This window comes from Aquarana catesbeiana, linkage group LG03 (assembly GCF_042186555.1).
Source record: "Aquarana catesbeiana isolate 2022-GZ linkage group LG03, ASM4218655v1, whole genome shotgun sequence".
In the NCBI taxonomy this organism is placed as follows: Eukaryota; Metazoa; Chordata; class Amphibia; order Anura; family Ranidae; genus Aquarana; species Aquarana catesbeiana.
The window spans coordinates 744,956,866-744,976,476 of record NC_133326.1 but is presented as its reverse complement, the minus strand read 5'-3'; the positions used below and the strand labels follow the sequence as shown (position 1 = coordinate 744,976,476).

Genomic DNA, 19,611 nt, shown 5'->3' with positions numbered 1-19,611 from the left:
AGGGATCTAGTCTGGGATCCTGACTGGGGGAAGTATATTGGACAGGTGGCAGATGGATAGAAGGGATCTAGTCTTGGATCCTGGTTGGGGGAAGTATATTGGACAGGTGGTGGATGGATAGAAGGGATCTAGTCTGGGATTCTGTCTGGGGGGAGTATATTGGACAGATGGCGGATGGATAGAAGGGATCTAGTCTTGGATCCTGACTGGGGGGAAGTATATTGGACAGGTGGTGGATGAATAGAAGGGATCTAGTCTGGGATCTTGGCTGGGGGAAGTATATTGGACAGGTGGCGGATGGATAGAAGGGATCTAGTCTGGGATCCTGGTTGGGGGAAGTATATTGGACAGGTGGCGGATGGATAGAAGGGATCTAATCTGGGATCCTGGTTGGGGGAAGTATATTGGACAGGTGGCGGATGGATAGAAGGGATCTAGTCTAGGATCTTGGTTGGGGGAAGTATATTGGACAGGTGGCGGATGGATAGAAGGGATCTAGTCTGGGATCTTGGTTGGGGGAAGTATATTGAACAGGTGGCGGATGGATAGAAGGGATCTAGTCTGGGATCCTGGTTGGGGGAAGTATATTGGAAAGGTGACAGATGGATAGAAGGGATCTAGTCTGGGATCCTGGTTGGGGGAAGTATATTGGACAGGTGGCGGATGGATAGAAGGGATCTAGTCTGGGATCTTGTTTGGGGAAGTATATTGGACAGGTGGCGGATGGATAGAAGGGATCTAGTCTAGGATCTTGGTTGGGGGAAGTATATTGGACAGGTGGCAGATGGATAGAAGGGATCTAGTCTGGGATCTTGGTTGGGGGAAGTATATTGGACAGGTGGTGGATGGATAGAAGGGATCTAGTCTGGGACCTTGGTTGGGGGAAGTATATTGGACAGGTGGCGGATGGATAGAAGGAATCTAATCTGGGATCCTGGTTGGGGGAAGCATATTGGACAGGTGTGGATGGATAGAAGGGATCTAGTCTGGGATCCTGGCTGGGGGAAGTATATTGGACAGGTGGTGGATGGATAGAAGGGATCTAGTCTGGGATCCTGGTTGGGAGAAGTATATTGGACAGGTGGCGGATGGATAGAAGGGATCTAATTTGGGATCCTGGTTGGGGGAAGTATATTGGACAGATGGCGGATAGATAGAAGGGATCTAGTCTGGGATCTTGGTTGGGGGAAGTATATTGGACAGGTGGCGGATGGATAGAAGGGATGTAGTCTGGGATCCTGGTTGGGGGAAGTATATTGGACAGGTGGCGGATGGATAGAAGGGATCTAGTCTGGGATCCTGGTTGGGGGAAGTATATTGGACAGGTGGCGGATGGATAGAAGGGATCTAGTCTGGGATCTTGGTTGGGGGAAGTATATTGGACAGGTGGCGGATGGATAGAAGGGATCTAGTCTAGGATCTTGGTTGGGGGATGTATATTGGACAGGTGGCAGATGGATAGAAGGGATCTAGTCTGGGATCTTGGTTGGGGGGAGTATATTGGACAGGTGGCGGATGGATAGAAGGGATCTAGTCTGGGACCTTGGTTGGGGGAAGTATATTGGACAGGTGGCGGATGGATAGAAGGAATCTAGTCTGGGATCCTGGTTGGGGGAAGTATATTGGACAGGTGGCGGATAGATAGAAGGGATCTAGTCTGGGATCTTGGTTGGGGGAAGTATATTGGACAGGTGGCGGATGGATAGAAGGGATCTAGACTGGGATCCTGGTTGGGGGAAGTATATTGGACAGGTGGCGGATGGATAGAAGGGATCTAGTCTGGGATTCTGGTTGGGGGAAGTATATTGGACAGGTGGCGGATGGATAGAAGGGGTCTAATCTGGGATCCTGGTTGGGGGAAGTATATTGGACAGGTGGCGGATGGATAGAAGGGATCTAATCTGGGATCCTGGTTGGGGGAAGTATATTGGACAGGTGGCGGTTGGATAGAAGGGATCTAGTCTGGGATCATGGTTGGGGGAAGTATATTGGACAGGTGGCGGATGGATAGAAGGGATCTAGCCTGGGATCCTGGCTGGGGGAAGTATATTGGACAGGTGGCGGATGGATAGAAGGGATCTAGTCTGGGATCCTGGTTGGAGGGAGTATATTGGACAGGTGGCGGATGGATAGAAGGGATCTAGTCTGGGATCCTGGTTGGGGGAAGTATATTGGACAGGTGGCAGATGGATAAAAGGGATCTAGACTGGGATCCTGGCTGGGGGAAGTATATTGGACAGGTGGCGGATGGATAGAAGGGATCTAGTCTGGGATCCTGGCTGGGGGGAAGTATATTGGACAGGTGGTGGATGGATAGAAGGGATCTAGTCTGGGATCCTCTTTGGGGGGAGTAAATTGGACAGGTGGCGGATGGATAGAAGGGATCTAGTCTGGGATCTTGGTTGGGGGAAGTATATTGGACAGGTGGCGGATGGATAGCAGGGATCTAGTCTGGGATCCTGGTTGGGGGAAGTATATTGGACAGGTGGCGGATGGATAGAAGGGATCTAGTCTGGGATCCTGGCTGGGGGGAAGTATATTGGACAGGTGGTGGATGGATAGAAGGGATCTAGTCTGGGATCCTGTTTGGGGGGAGTATATTGCACAGGTGGCAGATGGATAGAAGGGATCTAGTCTGGGATCCTGGTTGGGGGAAGTATATTGGACAGGTGGTGGATGGATAGAAGGGATCTAGTCTAGGATCCTGGCTGGGGGGAAGTATATTGGACAGGTGGCAGATGGATAAAACGGATCTAGACTGGGATCCTGGCTGGGGGGAAGTATATTGGACAGGTGGCGGATGGATAGCAGGGATCTAGTCTGAGATCCTTTTTGGGGGGAGTATATTGGACAGGTGGCGGATGGATAGAAGGGATCTAGTCTGGGATCCTGGCTGGGGGGGAAGTATATTGGACAGGTGGTGGATGGATAGACGGGATCTAGTCTGGGATCCTGGTTGGGGGGAGTATATTGGACAGGCGGTGGATGGATAGAAGGGATCTAGTCTTGGATCCTGGTTGGGGGGAGTATATTGGACAGGTGGCGGATGGATAGAAGGGATCTAGACTAGGATCCTCTTTGGGGGAAGTATATTGGACAGGTGGCGGATGGATAGAAGGGATCTAGTCTGAGATCCTGGTTGGGGGGAGTATATTGGACAGGCGGTGGATGGATAGAAGGGATCTAGTCTTGGATCCTGGTTGGGGGAGTATATTGGACAGGTGGCAGATGGATAGAAGGGATCTAGTCTGGGATCCTGGTTGGGGGGAGTATATTGGACAGGTGGCAGATGGATAGAAGGGATCTAGTCTGGGATCCTGGTTGGGGGGAGTATATTGGACAGGCGGTGGATGGATAGAAGGGATCTAGTCTGGGATCCTGGTTGGGGGAAGTATATTGGACAGGTGGCAGATGGAAAGAAGGGATCTAGTCTGGGATCCTGGTTGGGGGGAGTATATTGGACAGGCGGCGGATGGATAGAAGGGATCTAGTCTTGGATCCTGTTTGGGGGGAGTATATTGCACAGGTGGCAGATGGATAGAAGGGATCTAGTCTGGGATCCTGGTTGGGGGAAGTATATTGGACAGGTGGTGGATGGATAGAAGGGATCTAGTCTGGGATCCTAGTTGGGGGAAGTATTTTGGACAGGTGGCAGATGGATTGAAGGGATCTAGTCTGGGATCCTGGTTTGGGGAAGTATATTGGACAGGTGGCAGATGGATAGCAGGGATCTAGTCTGGGATCCTGGTTGGGGGAAGTATATTGGACAGGTGGTGGATGGATAGAAGGGATCTAGTCTGGGATCCTGGCTATGGGGAAGTATATTGGACAGGTGGTGGATGGATAGAAGGGATCTAGTCTGGGATCCTGTTTGGGGGGAGTATATTGCACAGGTGGCAGATGGATAGAAGGGATCTAGTCTGGGATCCTGGTTGGGGGAAGTATATTGGACAGGTTGTGGATGGATAGAAGGGATCTAGTCTAGGATCCTGGCTGGTGGGAAGTATATTGGACAGGTGGCAGATGGATAAAAAGGATCTAGACTGGGATCCTGGCTGGGGGGAAGTATATTGGACAGGTGGCGGATGGATAGAAGGGATCTAGACTGGGATCCTGGCTGGGGGGAAGTATATTGGACAGGTGGTGGATGGATAGCAGGGATCTAGTCTGGGATCCTTTTTGGGGGGAGTATATTGGACAGGTGGCGGATGGATAGAAGGGATCTAGTCTGGGATCCTGGCTGGGGGGGAAGTATATTGGACAGGTGGTGGATGGATAGACGGGATCTAGTCTGGGATCCTGGTTGGGGGGAGTATATTGGACAGGCGGTGGATGGATAGAAGAGATCTAGTCTTGGATCCTGGTTGGGGGGAGTATATTGGACAGGTGGCGGATGGATAGAAGGGATCTAGACTGGGATCCTCTTTGGGGGAAGTATATTGGACAGGTGGCGGATGGATAGAAGGGATCTAGTCTGAGATCCTGGTTGGGGGAGTATATTGGACAGGTGGCGGATGGATAGAAGGGATCTAGTCTGGGATCCTGGTTGGGGGAAGTATATTGGACAGGTGGTGGATAAATAGAAGGGATCTAGTCTGGGATCCTGGTTGAGGGGAGTATATTGGACAGGTGGCGGATGGATAGAAGGGATCTAGTCTGGGATCCTGGCTGGGGGGAAGTATATTGGGCGAGCTGTTGGGAGATGATGACTCCTCTCTCTCCTCCTCCTCCTCCCAGTCTCCATCGTCTGTCGCTGTGCAGAGCTGCTACATTGAGCTGTGTTCTCCCCCCTGCAGGCCGTCTTTTCCTCCGTCTCTCTCCCCATTGTGTCCGTCTGTCTGTCTGCAGTCTGATCATTATGAAGAATAAGCATCGGCTGCAGTCTGTCTGTCTTTGTGTGGTAGGTGGTCTCTCTCTATTCTTGTGCCTGAATGGACGGAGGATGGGAAGTGCGTTGTATGCGGGCTGCGGAGAAGAAGGACGCTTCATTATTATTCTTCTATTCCTTCATCATTAACCCTTTCCTGCTTCCTCCTCTTATTTCTGATCCATTGTGTCTGTCTTCTGTCTGCTGCATTCCGTCTACATCTCCACCAATACATCATATCAGGCCTGACCTCATTGAATAACTCCTCCCCTCATCCCATATCAGACCTGACCTCATTGAATAACTCCTCCCCTCATCCCATATCAGGCCTGACCTCATTGATTAACTCCTCCCCTCATCCCATATAAGGTCTGTCCTCATTGAATAACTCTTCCCCTCATCCCATATCAGGCCTGACCTCATCGAATAACTCCTCCCCTCATCCCATATCAGGCCTGACCTCATTGAATAACTCCTCCCCTCATCCCATATCAGGCCTGACCTCATTGAATAACTCCTCCCCTCATCTCATATCAGGCCTGACCTCACTGAATAACTCCTCCCCTCATCCCATATCAGGCCTGACCTCATTGATTAACTCCTCCCCTCATCCCATATAAGGTCTGTCCTCATTGAATAACTCTTCCCCTCATCCCATATCAGGCCTGACCTCATTGAATAACTCCTCCCCTCATCACCATATCAGGCCTGACCTCATTGATTAACTCCTCCCCTCATCCCATATAAGGTCTGTCCTCATTGAATAACTCTTCCCCTAATCCCATATCAGGCCTGACCTCATTGAATAACTCCTCCCCTCATCTCATATCAGGCCTGACCTCATTGAATAACTCCTCCCCTCATCCCATATCAGGCCTGACCTCATTGATTAACTCCTCCCCTCATCCCATATAAGGTCTGTCCTCATTGAATAACTCTTCCCCTCATCCCATATCAGGCCTGACCTCATTGAATAACTCCTCCCCTCATCCCATATCAGGCCTGACCTCATTGAATAACTCCTCCCCTCATCCCATATCAGGCCTTGCCTCATTGAGTAACTCCTCCCCTCATCCCATATCAGGCCTGGCCTCATTGAATAACTCCTCCCCCCATCCCATATCAGGCCTGACCTCATTGAATAACTCCCCCCTCACCCCATATAAGGTCTGACCTCATTGAATAACTCCTCCCCCCATCCCGTATCAGGCCTGACCTCATTGAATAACTCCTCCCCTCATCCCATATCAGGTTTGACCTCATTGAATAACTCCCCCCTCATCCCATATAAGGTCTGACCTCATTGAATAACTCCTCCCCCCATCCCATATCAGGCCTGACCTCATTGAATAACCCCTCCCCTCATCCCATATCAGGCCTGACCTAATTGAATAACTCCTCCCCTCATCCTGTATAAGTCCTGTCCTCTTTGAATAACTCCTCCCACATCCCATATCAGGTCTGTCCTCATTGAATAGTTCCTCCCCACATCCCATATAAGGTCTGTCCTTATTCAATAACTTCTCCCCTCATCCCGTATAAAGCCTGACCTCATTGAATAACTCCCACCTCATCCCGTATAAGGCCTGATCTCATTGAATAACCCCTCCCCTCATCTCGTATAAGGTCTGACATCATTGAATAATTCTTCCCCTTATCCGATATAAGGCCTGACATTAAATAGCTCCTCCCCTCATCCCATATAAGGCCTGTCCTCATTGAATAACTCCTCCCCTCATCCCATATAAGACCTGACCTCACTGAATAACTCCTCCCCTTATCCAGTATAAAGCCTGACCTCATTAATTAACTCCTCCCCTCATCCTATATAAGGTCTGACCTCACTGAATAACTCCTCCCCTTATCCAGTATAAGGCCTGACCTCATTAATTAACTCCTCCCCTCATCCCATATAAGGTCTGACCTTATTGAATAACTCCTCCCCTCATCCCATATAAGGCCCGACCTCACTGAATAACTTCTTCCCCTCATCCCATATAAGGACTGGATTTACTGAATAACTCCTCCCCTCATTTTGTATGAGGCCTCTTATTATTAATTAACTCCTCCCCTAATTCCGTATAAGGCCTGATCTCATTGAATAATTCCTCCCCTAATCCTGTATAAGGCCTGACCTCATTGAAGAACTCCTCCCCTCATCCCATAGATGGCCTCTCCTCATTGAATACCTCCTCCCCTTACCCCATATAAGGCCTGACCTCACTAAATAACTCCTCCCTTCACCCTGTATAAGGCCTGACCTCTTTGAAGAACTCTGCCCCTCATCCCATAGAAGGCCTCTCCTTGGTGAATAACTTCTCCCCTCTTTTCGTAAAAGGCCTGACCTCATTGAATAACTTCTGCCCTCAATCCATAGAATGCCTGACCTCATTGAATAACTCCTCCCCTCAATCCATATCAGACCTGTCCTCATTGAATAACCGCTCACCCTTCCATATAAGGCCTGGCCTCATTGAGTAACCCTCCACCCCATTTAAGGCCTGTCCTCACTCCATTACTCCTCCTCTCCTTCCATATAAGGGCTGTCCTCATTATATAACTCCTCCCTTGATTCTGTATATGGCATGTCTGTGCTCCATTACTCCTCCCCTCACCCCATATAAGGCCTGACCTCATTTCATACCTGCTCCCTTTATTCCTCATTATGGTCTCCTATACTTCACAAGTCTTATAAGATCTCTCCTCACACCATAACTCCTCCCCTTACTCCATATAAGGTCTCTGCTCTTACCATAACTCCTCCCTTTACTCCATATAAGGTCTCTGCTCTGACCATAACTCCTCCCTTTATTCCATATAAGGTCTCTGCTCTGACCATAACCCCTCAACTCCTTCAATATAAGGGCCTCTCCTTACTCCATAACTACACCCCTATTGGTCCTCTTGTTATTCTATAGCTCCTCCCCTTATTACAATAGGAGCCTGCCTCCATTTCATAAACCCGCCCCTCCCTTATTTCATACAAGGCTTCTCCTCACTCCATAGCTCCACCTCACATTCCATATAGTTCTTTATTGCCTCCATCCTCTCATTCCATAACTCCTCCCCTATTTTCATATAAAGTATCTTTTTATGCCATAACTCCTCACCTTATTCTATAAAACACACCTCATTTTCTTTGTCATTCTATAGCTCATCTCCAGGTTGCCTAAAATGCCTCCCACTGCATCATAACTCCTCCCCTCCTCACATACAACACCTCCCACATTTTATAACTTCTACCTTTATTGTATATAACACCCCTCATTCCATATAACACGCCTCCTCCTATAAATACTCCCATCACATTATAACTCCTCCCCCTCCTCACTTATAACACCTCCCTCATTCCACATAACTCCCCTCCTCCTATAAATACTCCCATCACATTATAACTCCTCCCCTCCTCACTTATAACACCCCTCATTCCACATAACTCCCCTCCTCCTATAAATACTCCCATCACATTAAAACTCCTCCCCCTCCTCACTTATAACACCTCCCTCATTCCACATAACTCCCCTCCTCCTATAAATACTCCCATCACATTAAAACTCCTCCCCCTCCTCACTTATAACACCCCTCATTCCATATAACACCCCGTCTCCTATAAATACTCCCATCACATTATAACTCCTCCCCCTCCTCACGTATAACACCCCTCATTCCATATAACACCCCTCCTCCTATAAATACTCCCATCACATTATAACTCCTCCCCCTCCTCACTTATAACACCCCTCATTCCATATAACACGCCTCCTCCTATAAATACCCCCATCACATTATAACTCCTCCCCCTCCTCACTTATAACACCCCTCATTCCACATAACACCCCTCGTTATATATAACACCCCTCTTCCTATAAATACTCCCATCACCTTACAACTCCTCCCCCTCCTCACTTATAACACCTCCCACATTCCATTTAACACCCTCCTCCTATAAATACTCCCATCACATTAAAATTCCTCCCCCTCCTCACTTATAACACCCCTATTTCCATATAACACGCCTCCTCCTATAAATGTTCCCATCACATTATAACTCCTCCCCTCCTCACGTATACCACCCCTCATTCCATATAACACCCCTCCTCCTATAAATACTCCCATCACATTAAAACTCCTCCCCCTCCTCACTTATAACACCCCTCATTCCATATAACACGCCTCCTCCTATAAATACTCCCATCACATTATAACTCCTCCCTCTCCTCACGTATAACACCCCTCATTCCATATAACAGCCCTCCTCCTATAAATACTCCCATCACATTAAAACTCCTCCCCCTCCTCACTTATAACACCTCCCACATTTCACATAACACCCCTCCACCTATAAATACTCCAATCACATCATAACTCCTCCCCCTCCTCACGTATAACACCCCTCATTCCATATAACACCCCTCCTCCTATAAATACTCCCATCACATTATAACTCCTCCTCCTCCTCACTTATAACACCTCCCACATTTCACATAACACCCCTCCACCTATAAATACTCCAATCACATCATAACTCCTCCCCCTCCTCACGTATAACACCCCTCATTCCATATAACACCCCTCCTACGATAAATACTTCCATCACATTATAACTCCTCCCCCTCCTCACTTATAACACCCCTCATTCCATATAACTCCCCTCCTCCTATAAATACTCCCATCACATTATAACTCCTCCCCTCCTCACTTATAACACCCCTCATTCCACATAACTCCCCTCCTCCTATAAATACTCCCATCACATTAAAACTCCTCCCCCTCCTCACTTATAACACCTCCCACATTCCATATAACACGCCTCCTCCTATAAATACTCCCATCACATTATAACTCCTCCCCTCCTCACTTATAACACCCCTCATTCCACATAACTCCCCTCCTCCTATAAATACTCCCATCACATTAAAACTCCTCCCCCTCCTCACTTATAACACCTCCCACATTCCATATAACACGCCTCCTCCTATAAATACTCCCATCACATTAAAACTCCTCCCCCTCCTCACTTATAACACCCCTCATTCCATATAACACCCCGTCTCCTATAAATACTCCCATCACATTATAACTCCTCCCCCTCCTCACGTATAACACCCCTCATTCCATATAACACCCCTCCTACTATAAATACTCCCATCACATCATAACTCCTCCCCTCCTCACTTATAACACCCCTCATTCCACATAACTCCCCTTCTCCTATAAATACTCCCATCACATTAAAACTCCTCCCCCTCCTCACTTATAACACCCCTCATTCCATATAACACCCCTCCTCCTATAAATACTCCCATCACATCATAACTCCTCCCCCTCCTCACTTATAACACCCCTCATTCCACATAACACCCTTCCTCCTATAAATACTCCCATCACATTATATCTTCTCCCCCTCCTCACATATAACACCCCTCATTCAATATAACTCCCCTCCCCCTATAAATACTCCCATCACATTATAACTCCTCCCCCTCCTCACTTATAACACCTCCTATAAATACTCCCATCACATCATAACTCCTCCCCCTCCTCACTTATAACACCCCTCATTCGATATAACACGCCTCCTCCTATAAATACTCCCATCACATCATAACTCCACCCCCTCATCACATATAACACCCCTCATTCCACATAACACCCCTCATTATATATAACACCCCTCCTCCTATAAATACTCCCATCACCTTATAACTCCTCCCCCTCCTCACTTATAACACCTCCCACATTCCATATAACACCCCTCCTCCTATAAATACTCCCATCACATTATAACTCCTCCTCCTCCTCACATATAACACCCCCCATTCCATATAACACCCTTCCTCCTATAAATACCCCCATCATATCATAACTCCTCCCTCTCCTCACTTATAACACCCCTCATTCCATATAACACCCTTCCTCCTATAAATACTCCCATCATATCATAACTCCTCCACCACCTCACTTATAACACCCCTCATTCCATATAACACCCTTCCTCCTATAAATACTCCCATCATATCATAACTCCTCCCCCTCCTCACTTATAACACCCCTCATTCCATATAACATGCCTCCCCCCTATAAATACTCCCATCACATCATAACTCCTCCCCCTCATCACATATAACACCCCTCATTCCACATAACACCCCTCCTCCTATAAATACTCCCATCACCTTATAACTCCTCCCCCTCCTCACTTATAACACCCCTCATTCCATATAACACCCCTCCTCCTATAAATACTCCCATCACATAATTACTCCTCCCCCTCATCACATATTACGCCCCTCATTCCATATAACACCCCTCCCCCTATAAATACTCCCATCACATCATAACTCCTCCCCCTCCTCACTTATAACACCCCTCATTCCACATAACACCCCTCCTCCTATAAATACTCCCATTGCATCAAAACTCTTCCCCCTCTTCACTTATAACACCCCTCATTCCATATAACACCCCTCATTATAGATAACACCCCTCCTCCTATAAATACTCCCATCACCTTATAATTCCTCCCCCTCCCCACTTATAACACCTCCCACATTCCATTTAACACCCCTCCTCCTATAAGTACTCCCATCACATCATAACTACTCCCCCTCCACACTTATAACACCCCCCATTCCATATAAATCCCCTCCCCCTATAAATACTCCCATCACATCATAACTCCTCCCCCTCCTTACTTATAACACCTCCCACGTTCCATATAACACCCCTCCTCCTATAAATACTCCCATCACATCATAACTCCTCCCCCTCCACACTTATAACACCCCTCATTCCATATATCTCCCCTCCCCCTATAAATACTCCCATCACATCATAACTCCTCCCCCTCCACACTTATAACACCCCTCATTCCATATAACAGCCCTCCTCCTATAAATACTCCCATCACATTATAACTCCTCCTCCTCCTCACTTATAACACCTCCCACATTTCACATAACACCCCGTCTCCTATAAATACTCCCATCACATTATAACTCCTCCCCCTCCTCACGTATAACACCCCTCATTCCACATAACACCCCTCCTACTATAAATACTCCCATCACATTATAACTTCTCCCCCTCCTCACTTATAACACCCCTCATTCCATATAACACCCCTCCTACTATAAATACTCCCATCACATCATAACTCCTCCCCCTCCTCACTTATAACACCCCTCATTCCATATAACACCCCTCCTCCTATAAATACTCCAATCACATTATAACTCCTCCCCCTCCTCACTTATAACACCCCTCATTCCACATAACTCCCCTCCTCCTAGAAATACTCCCATCACATTATAACTCCTCCCCCTCCTCACTTATAACACCCCTCATTCCATATAACATGCCTCCTCCTATAAATACTCCTATCACATCATAACTCCTCCCCCTCCTCACTTATAACACCCCTCATTCCATATAACACCCCTCCTCCTATAAATACTCCCGTCACATTATAACTCCTCCCCCTCATCACATATAACACCCCTCATTCCACATAACACCCCTCCTCCTATAAATACTCCCATCACATTATAACTTCTCCCCCTCCTCACTTATAACACCCCTCATTCCATATAACATGCCTCCTCCTATAAATACTCCCGTCACATTATAACTCCTCCCCCTCATCACATATAACACCCCTCATTCCACATAACTCCCCTCCTCCTATAAATACTCCAATCACATTATAACTCCTCCCCCTCCTCACTTATAACACCCCTCATTCCATATAACATGCCTCCTCCTATAAATACTCCCATCACATTATAACTCCTCCCCCTCCTCACTTATAACACCCCTCATTCCATATAACACCCCTCCTACTATAAATACTCCCATCACATTATAACTCCTCCCCCTCCTCACTTATAACACCCCTCATTCCATATAACATGCCTCCTCCTATAAATACTCCCATCACATCATAACTCCTCCCCCTCCTCACTTATAACACCCCTCATTCCATATAACACCCCTCCTCCTATAAATACTCCCGTCACATTATAACTCCTCCCCCTCATCACATATAACACCCCTCATTCCACATAACACCCCTCCTCCTATAAATACTCCCATCACATTATAACTTCTCCCCCTCCTCACTTATAACACCCCTCATTCCATATAACACCCCTCCTACTATAAATACTCCCATCACATCATAACTCCTCCCCCTCATCACATATAACACCCCTCATTCCACATAACACCCCTCCTCCTATAAATACTCCCATCACATTATAACTTCTCCCCCTCCTCACTTATAACACCCCTCATTCCATATAACATGCCTCCTCCTATAAATACTCCCATCACATTATAACTTCTCCCCCTCCTCACATATAACACCTCCCTCATTCCACATAACTCCCCTCCTCCTATAAATACTCCCATCACATTAAAACTCCTCCCCCTTCTCACTTATAACACCTCCCACATTCCATTTAACACCCTCCTACTATAAATACTCCCATCACATTATAACCCCTCCCCCTCCTCACTTATAACACCTCCCTCATTCCACATAACTCCCCTCCTCCTATAAATACTGCCATCACATTATAACTCCTCCCCCTCCTCACTTATAACACCTCCCTCATTCCACATAACTCCCCTCCTCCTATAAATACTGCCATCACATTATAACTCCTCCCCCTCCTCACTTATAACACCCCTCATTCCATATAACACGCCTCCTCCTATAAATACTCCCATCACATCATAACTCCTCCCCCTCATCACATATAACACTCCTCCTCCTATAAATACTCCCATCACATCATAACTCCTCCCCCTCCTCACTTATAACACTCCTCCTCCTATAAATACTCCCATCACATCATAACTCCTCCCCCTCCTCACTTATAACACTCCTCCTCCTATAAATACTCCCATCACATCATAACTCGTCCCCCTCCTCACTTATAACACTCCTCCTCCTATAAATACTCCCATCACATCAAAACTCCTCCTCCTCACTCCATAGTGCATTAGTTAATTTCATATAATGCCTCCAATCACATCATAACTCCACCCCTCCTTACAAATAACTCCTCCTCTCATTCTATAACTTCTCCTCTTAGTCCATATAACCCCTCCTCTAATTTTATAACCCCTCCTCTCATTTTATAACTCCTCCTCTCATTCTATAGCGCCTGACCTAGTTCCATATAACTTCTCCTCTCGTTCTAAAACTCCTCCCCCTATTCCATTTGACTCCTCCTCTTATTTTCCGTATAACTCCTCCTCTCATTATTCCATATACCCGCCCTCTAATTCTAGATGTCCTTCCCTTGTATATTTCCATCCTCCTATTTTCTATCATTCCACGCATTTCACATGACTCCTCCTCAGTCATACAACTCCTCCCCTTATTCCTCATATGTCTGCTTGTTCTTTAAATCTCCTCCCTAACCCATGAACTTCCCTTATTTCAAAGCGAAATAGCCCCTCCCATTCTTTCCTACAACCCCTCCCCTTATGTATTTTACCAGCTATTCTTCCAGTTCATATACATTGCAGCCATCACTCCTCCCCTATAACTCCTCCCAATATCCCCTCCTATCATTACAAATAACCCCTCCCATTATTTGTCACCATTGGAAAGCCTTTCAAGTTTCCATAGTAACTCCTCCTCCTCCCATCTGTATTCCTCCCACTGCAATACATAGCCACTCCCACTAGTCATATTACCCCTCCCATTATTTTACTTTACCCCTCCCACTTCTCATGTATCTTCCACTGATTGACATTTCCTCTCAGACTCAATCGTTATTCTCTCCAGCCCAGTACAATCTCTTCTGCCAATCTGATTGTATGAGGTGATGAGAAGACAGACTGTACAATGCGGTTACCTATGGTGGAGATTGGGGCAGGTTGGGTGCTGGAGGCATAGGGGACATGGATACTTCCAGAGCCTGCACAAACATTGAGAAACAAGAAAGAGGTGACATTCTCCACTCTTCTGGAAAATCCCAATATGGCGGATCGGTGAATACAGTATGTGACAAAAGTAAGTACACCCCTCAGTGACATGTTTGTAAATCTTTTCTTCTATCTTTTCATGTGACAACACTGAAGAAATGACACTTGTCTACAATGTAAAGTAGTGAGTGTACAGCTTGTATAACAGTGTAAATTTACTGTCCCCTCAAAATAACTCAACACACAGCCATTAAAGTCTAAACTGCTGACAACAAAAGTCAGTACACCCCTAAGTGAAAATATCCAAATTGGGCCCAATTAGCCATTTTCCCTCCCCGGTGTCATGTGACTCGTTAGTGTTACAAGGTCTCAGGTGTGAATGGGGAGCAGGTGTGTTAAATTTGGTGTTATCACTCTCACTCTCTCATCCTGGTCACTGGAAGTACAACATGGCACCTCATGGCAAAGAACTCTCTGAGGATCTGATATAAAGAATTGTTGCTCTACATAAAGATGGCCTAGGCTATAAGAAGATTGCCAAGACCCTGAAACTGAGCTGCAGCACGGTGGCCAAGACCATACAGCGGTATAACAGGACAGGTTCCACTCAGAACAGGCCTCGCCATGGTCCACCAAAGAAGTTGAGGTCACGTGCTCAGCGTCATATCCAGAAGTTGTCTTTGGGAAATAGACGTATGAGTGCTGCCGGCACTGGGGGGCTACAGATCATTGAAGGAACCATAAATGCCAACATGTACTGTGACATACTGAAGCAGAGCATGATCCCCTCCCTTCAGAGACTGGACCGCAGGGCAGTATTCCAACATGATAACCACCCCAAACACACCTCCAAGACCACCACTGCCTTGCTAAAGAAGCTGAGGGTAAAGGTGATGGACTGGCCAAGCATGTCTCCAGACCTAAACCCTATTGATCATCTGTGGGACATCCTCAAATGGAAGGTGGAGGAGCGCAAGGTCTCTAACATCCACCAGCTCCGTGATGTCATCATGGAGGAGGGGAAGAGGACTCCAGTGACAACCTGTGAAACTCTGGTGATCTCCATGCCCAAGAGGGTTAAGGCAGTGCTGGAAAATAATGGAGGCCACACAAAATATTGACACTTTGGGCCCAATTTGGAGATTTTCACTTAGGGGTGTACTGACTTTTGTTGCCAGCGGTTTAGACATTAATGGCTGTGTGTTGAGTTATTTTGAGGGGACAGTAAATTTACACTGTTATACAAGCTGTACACTCACTACTTTACATTGTAGACAAGTGTCATTTCTTCAGTGTTGTCACATGAAAAGAGAGAAGAAAAGATTTACACAAATGTCACTGAGGGGTGTACTTACTTTTGTCACATACTGTATATAGGGGCGGTATGGAGAGAGTTATGGAGAGCAGTATAGAGAGTGATAAAGAGAGCGGTATAGAGGGTGGTATAGAGAGCGATATTGAGAGTGGTAGAGGGAGGTTTAGAGAGAGGTATAGAGAGCGCTACAGAGAGTGGTATAGAGAGAGCTACAGGGGGCAGTATAGAGGGCAGTACAGAGAGCCTTATAGAGGGCAGTATGGAGGGCGGTACGGAGGGCTGTACAGAGAGCAATATAGAGGACGGTACAGAGAGCGGTACAGAGGGCAGTATAGAGGGCTGTACAGAGATCAGTATAGAGGGTGGTAAAGAGAGCAGTATGGAGGGCGGTACAGATAGCGATATAGAGGGCGGTACAGAGAGCGGTACAGAGGGTGGTACAGAGAGCAGTATAGAGGGTGGTACAGAGGGCGGTACAGAGGGTGGTTTGGAGGGCGGTACAGAGAGCGATATAGAGGGCGGTATGGGGGGCGGTATGGAGGGCGGTACAGAGAGCAGTATAGAGGGTGGTACAGAGGGCGGTACAGAGGGTGGTATGGGGGGCGGTACAGAGAGCGATATAGAGGGCGGTACAGAGGGTGGTATGGGGGCGGTAAAGAGGGCGGTATGGAGGGCGGTACAGAGAGCGGTATAGAGGGTGGTACAGAGGGTGGTATGGAGGGCTGTACAGAGGGTGGTACAGAGGGCAGTATGGAGGGTGGTATGGAGGGCGGTACAGAGGGTGGTTTGGAGGGCGGTACAGAGAGCGATATAGAGGGCGGTATGGGGGGCGGTATGGAGGGCGGTACAGAGAGCAGTATAGAGGGTGGTACAGAGGGCGGTACAGAGAGCGGTACAGAGTGTGGTATGGGGGGCGGTACAGAGGTTGGTAAAGAGGGCGGTATGGAGGGTGGAACAGAGAGCGATATAGAGGGCGGTACAGAGGGTGGTTTGGGGGGCGGTAAAGAGGGCTGTACAGAGGGTGGTACAGAGGGCGGTATGGAGGGCAGAACAGAGAGCGATATAGAGGGTGGTACAGAGGGCGGTATGGAGGGCGGTACAGAGGGCGGTATGGAGGGCGGTACAGAGGGTGGTTTGGAGGGCGGTACAGAGAGCGATATAGAGGGCGGTATGGGGGGCGGTAAAAAGAGCGGTATGGAGGGCGGTACAGAGAGCGGTACAGAGGGTGGTACAGAGGGCAGTACAGAGGGTGGTATAGAGGGCGGTATGGAGGGCAGAACAGAGAGCGATATAGAGGGTGGTAGAGAGGACGGTATGGAGGGTGGTATGGAGGGCGGTACAGAGGGTGGTTTGGAGGGTGGTACAGAGAGCAATATAGAGGGCGGTACAGAGGGCGGTATAAGGGGCGGTAAAGAGGGCGGTATGGAGGGCGGTACAAAGAGCGGTACAGAGGGTGTTACAGAGGGCGGTACAGAGGGTGGTTTGGAGGGCGGTACAGAGAGCGATATAGAGGGTGGTACAGAGGGCGGTATGGGGGCGGTAAAGAGGGCGGTATGGAGGGCGGTACAGAGAGCGGTACAGAGGGTGTTACAGAGGGCGGTACAGAGGGCGGAATGGAGGGCGGTACAGAGAGCGATATAGAGGGCGGTATGGGGGGCGGTATGGAGGGCGGTACAGAGAGCAGTATAGAGGGTGGTACAGAGGGCGGTACAGAGAGCGGTACAGAGGGATGGTATGGGGGGCGGTACAGAGAGCGATATAGAGGGTGGTACAGAGGGTGGTTTGGGGGGGCGGTAAAGAGGGCAGTATGGAGGGCGGTACAGAGAGCGTTATAGAGGGTGGTACAGAGGGCGGTACAGAGGTTGGTAAAGAGGGCGGAATGGAGGGTGGAACAGAGAGCGATATAGAGGGTGGTACAGAGGGTGGTATGGAGGGCTGTACAGAGGGTGGTACAGAGGGCGGTATGGAGGGCAGAACAGAGAGCGATATAGAGGGTGGTACAGAGGGCGGTATGGAGGGTGGTATGGAGGGCGGTACAGAGGGTGGTTTGGAGGGCGGTACAGAGAGCGATATAGAGGGCGGTACAGAGGGCGGTATGGGGGGCGGTATGGAGGGCGGTACAGAGAGCGGTACAGAGGGTGTTACAGAGGGCGGTACAGAGGGCGGTATGGAGGGCAGAACAGAGAGCGATATAAAGGGTGGTAGAGAGGACGGTATGGAGGGTGGTATGGAGGGCGGTACAGAGGGTGGTTTGGAGGGCGGTACAGAGAGCGATATAGAGGGCGGTACAGAGGGCGGTATGGGGGGCGGTAAAGAGGGCGGTATGGAGGGCGGTACAGAGAGTGGTACAGAGAGCGGTACAGAGGGTGTTACAGAGGGCGGTACAGACGGCGGTACAGAGAGCGATATAGAGGGCAGTATGGGGGGGCGGTATGGAGAGCAGTATAGAGGGTGGTACAGAGGGCGGTACAGAGAGCGGTACAGAGGGTGGTATGGGGGGGGTACAGAGAGCGATATAGAGGGCGGTACAGAGGGTGGTTTGGGGGGCGGTAAAGAGGGCGGTATGGAGGGCGGTACAGAGAGCGTTATAGAGGGTGGTACAGAGGTTGGTAAAGAGGGCGGTATGGAGGGCGGTACAGAGAGCGATATAGAGGGTGGTACAGAGGGTGGTATGGAGGGCTGTACAGAGGGTGGTACAGAGGGCGGTATGGAGAGCAGAACAGAGAGCGATATAGAGGGTGGTACAGAGGGCGGTATGGAGGGCGGTACAGAGGGTGGTTTGGAGGGCGGTACAGAGAGCGATATAGAGGGCGGTATGGGGGGCGGTAAAGAGGGCGGTATGGAGGGCGGTACAGAGAGCGGTACAGAGGGTGTTACAGAGGGCGGTACAGAGGGCGGTACAGAGGGCGGTATGGAGGGCAGAACAGAGAGCGATATAAAGGGTGGTACAGAGGGCGGTATGGAGGGTGGTATGGAGGGCGATACAGAGAGCAGTATATTGTGTAAAGTACTGTGCAGAGTATTGCCCGGTGAGGGGTAATTACCGATATAGACGTTATGGTGATTTCTTGATGGTGGAATTGGATTGGTCGGATTGCTCAGCGTTCTCATGTCAGACTTTGGACCTTCTATGTATCTCTGAAGAAGGAACTGTATTGTGTGAAACGCGTTGGTCACTCGTTGCCGGTGCAGTATGATTGGGTGGAGTACTTGTATCAGTTTGCTCCAGAGCCTCACTGTCTGCATCTATGGACACACATAGCAGGACTTGGCCCCACCCCCATCACTAGCTTTGATTGACGGCCAATGGCTCCCGCTGCCCCAGCAAAGCTTGTGAGAGAAGGAAGCGAAGCTGCAGAGGGGCACAGCGCTGGATTCAATGGGGGCTCAGGTAAGTATAAGGGGGGAGGGGTACTGATGCCTAAACAAGGAATGCATTAACCGTTGCAAAGTTTTCATGATTGAAGCGCGAGACTTGGGGAGCCAG

At 48.6% G+C, this 19,611-nt stretch overlaps 1 protein-coding gene across 5 annotated transcripts in view; it reads left to right on the top strand.

The window, feature by feature from the left end:
* DLG4 (discs large MAGUK scaffold protein 4) overlaps positions 1-19,611 on the top strand; it is a 377,913-nt gene that overhangs the window by 104,871 nt on the left and 253,431 nt on the right. For 2 of the 5 annotated variants that reach the window (XM_073623515.1, XM_073623512.1), the window contains exon 1: positions 4,742-4,900. The exons of 1 other annotated variant lie outside the window; for it this stretch is intronic. In XM_073623515.1, coding sequence (XP_073479616.1) covers positions 4,859-4,900 — 42 coding nt within the window. In that variant the 5' untranslated portion in view covers positions 4,742-4,858. Of the gene's footprint in view, positions 1-4,741; positions 4,901-19,611 lie in introns of those variants that run through there. 2 more of the 5 variants (XM_073623514.1, XM_073623511.1) reach the window with 1 other exon arrangement.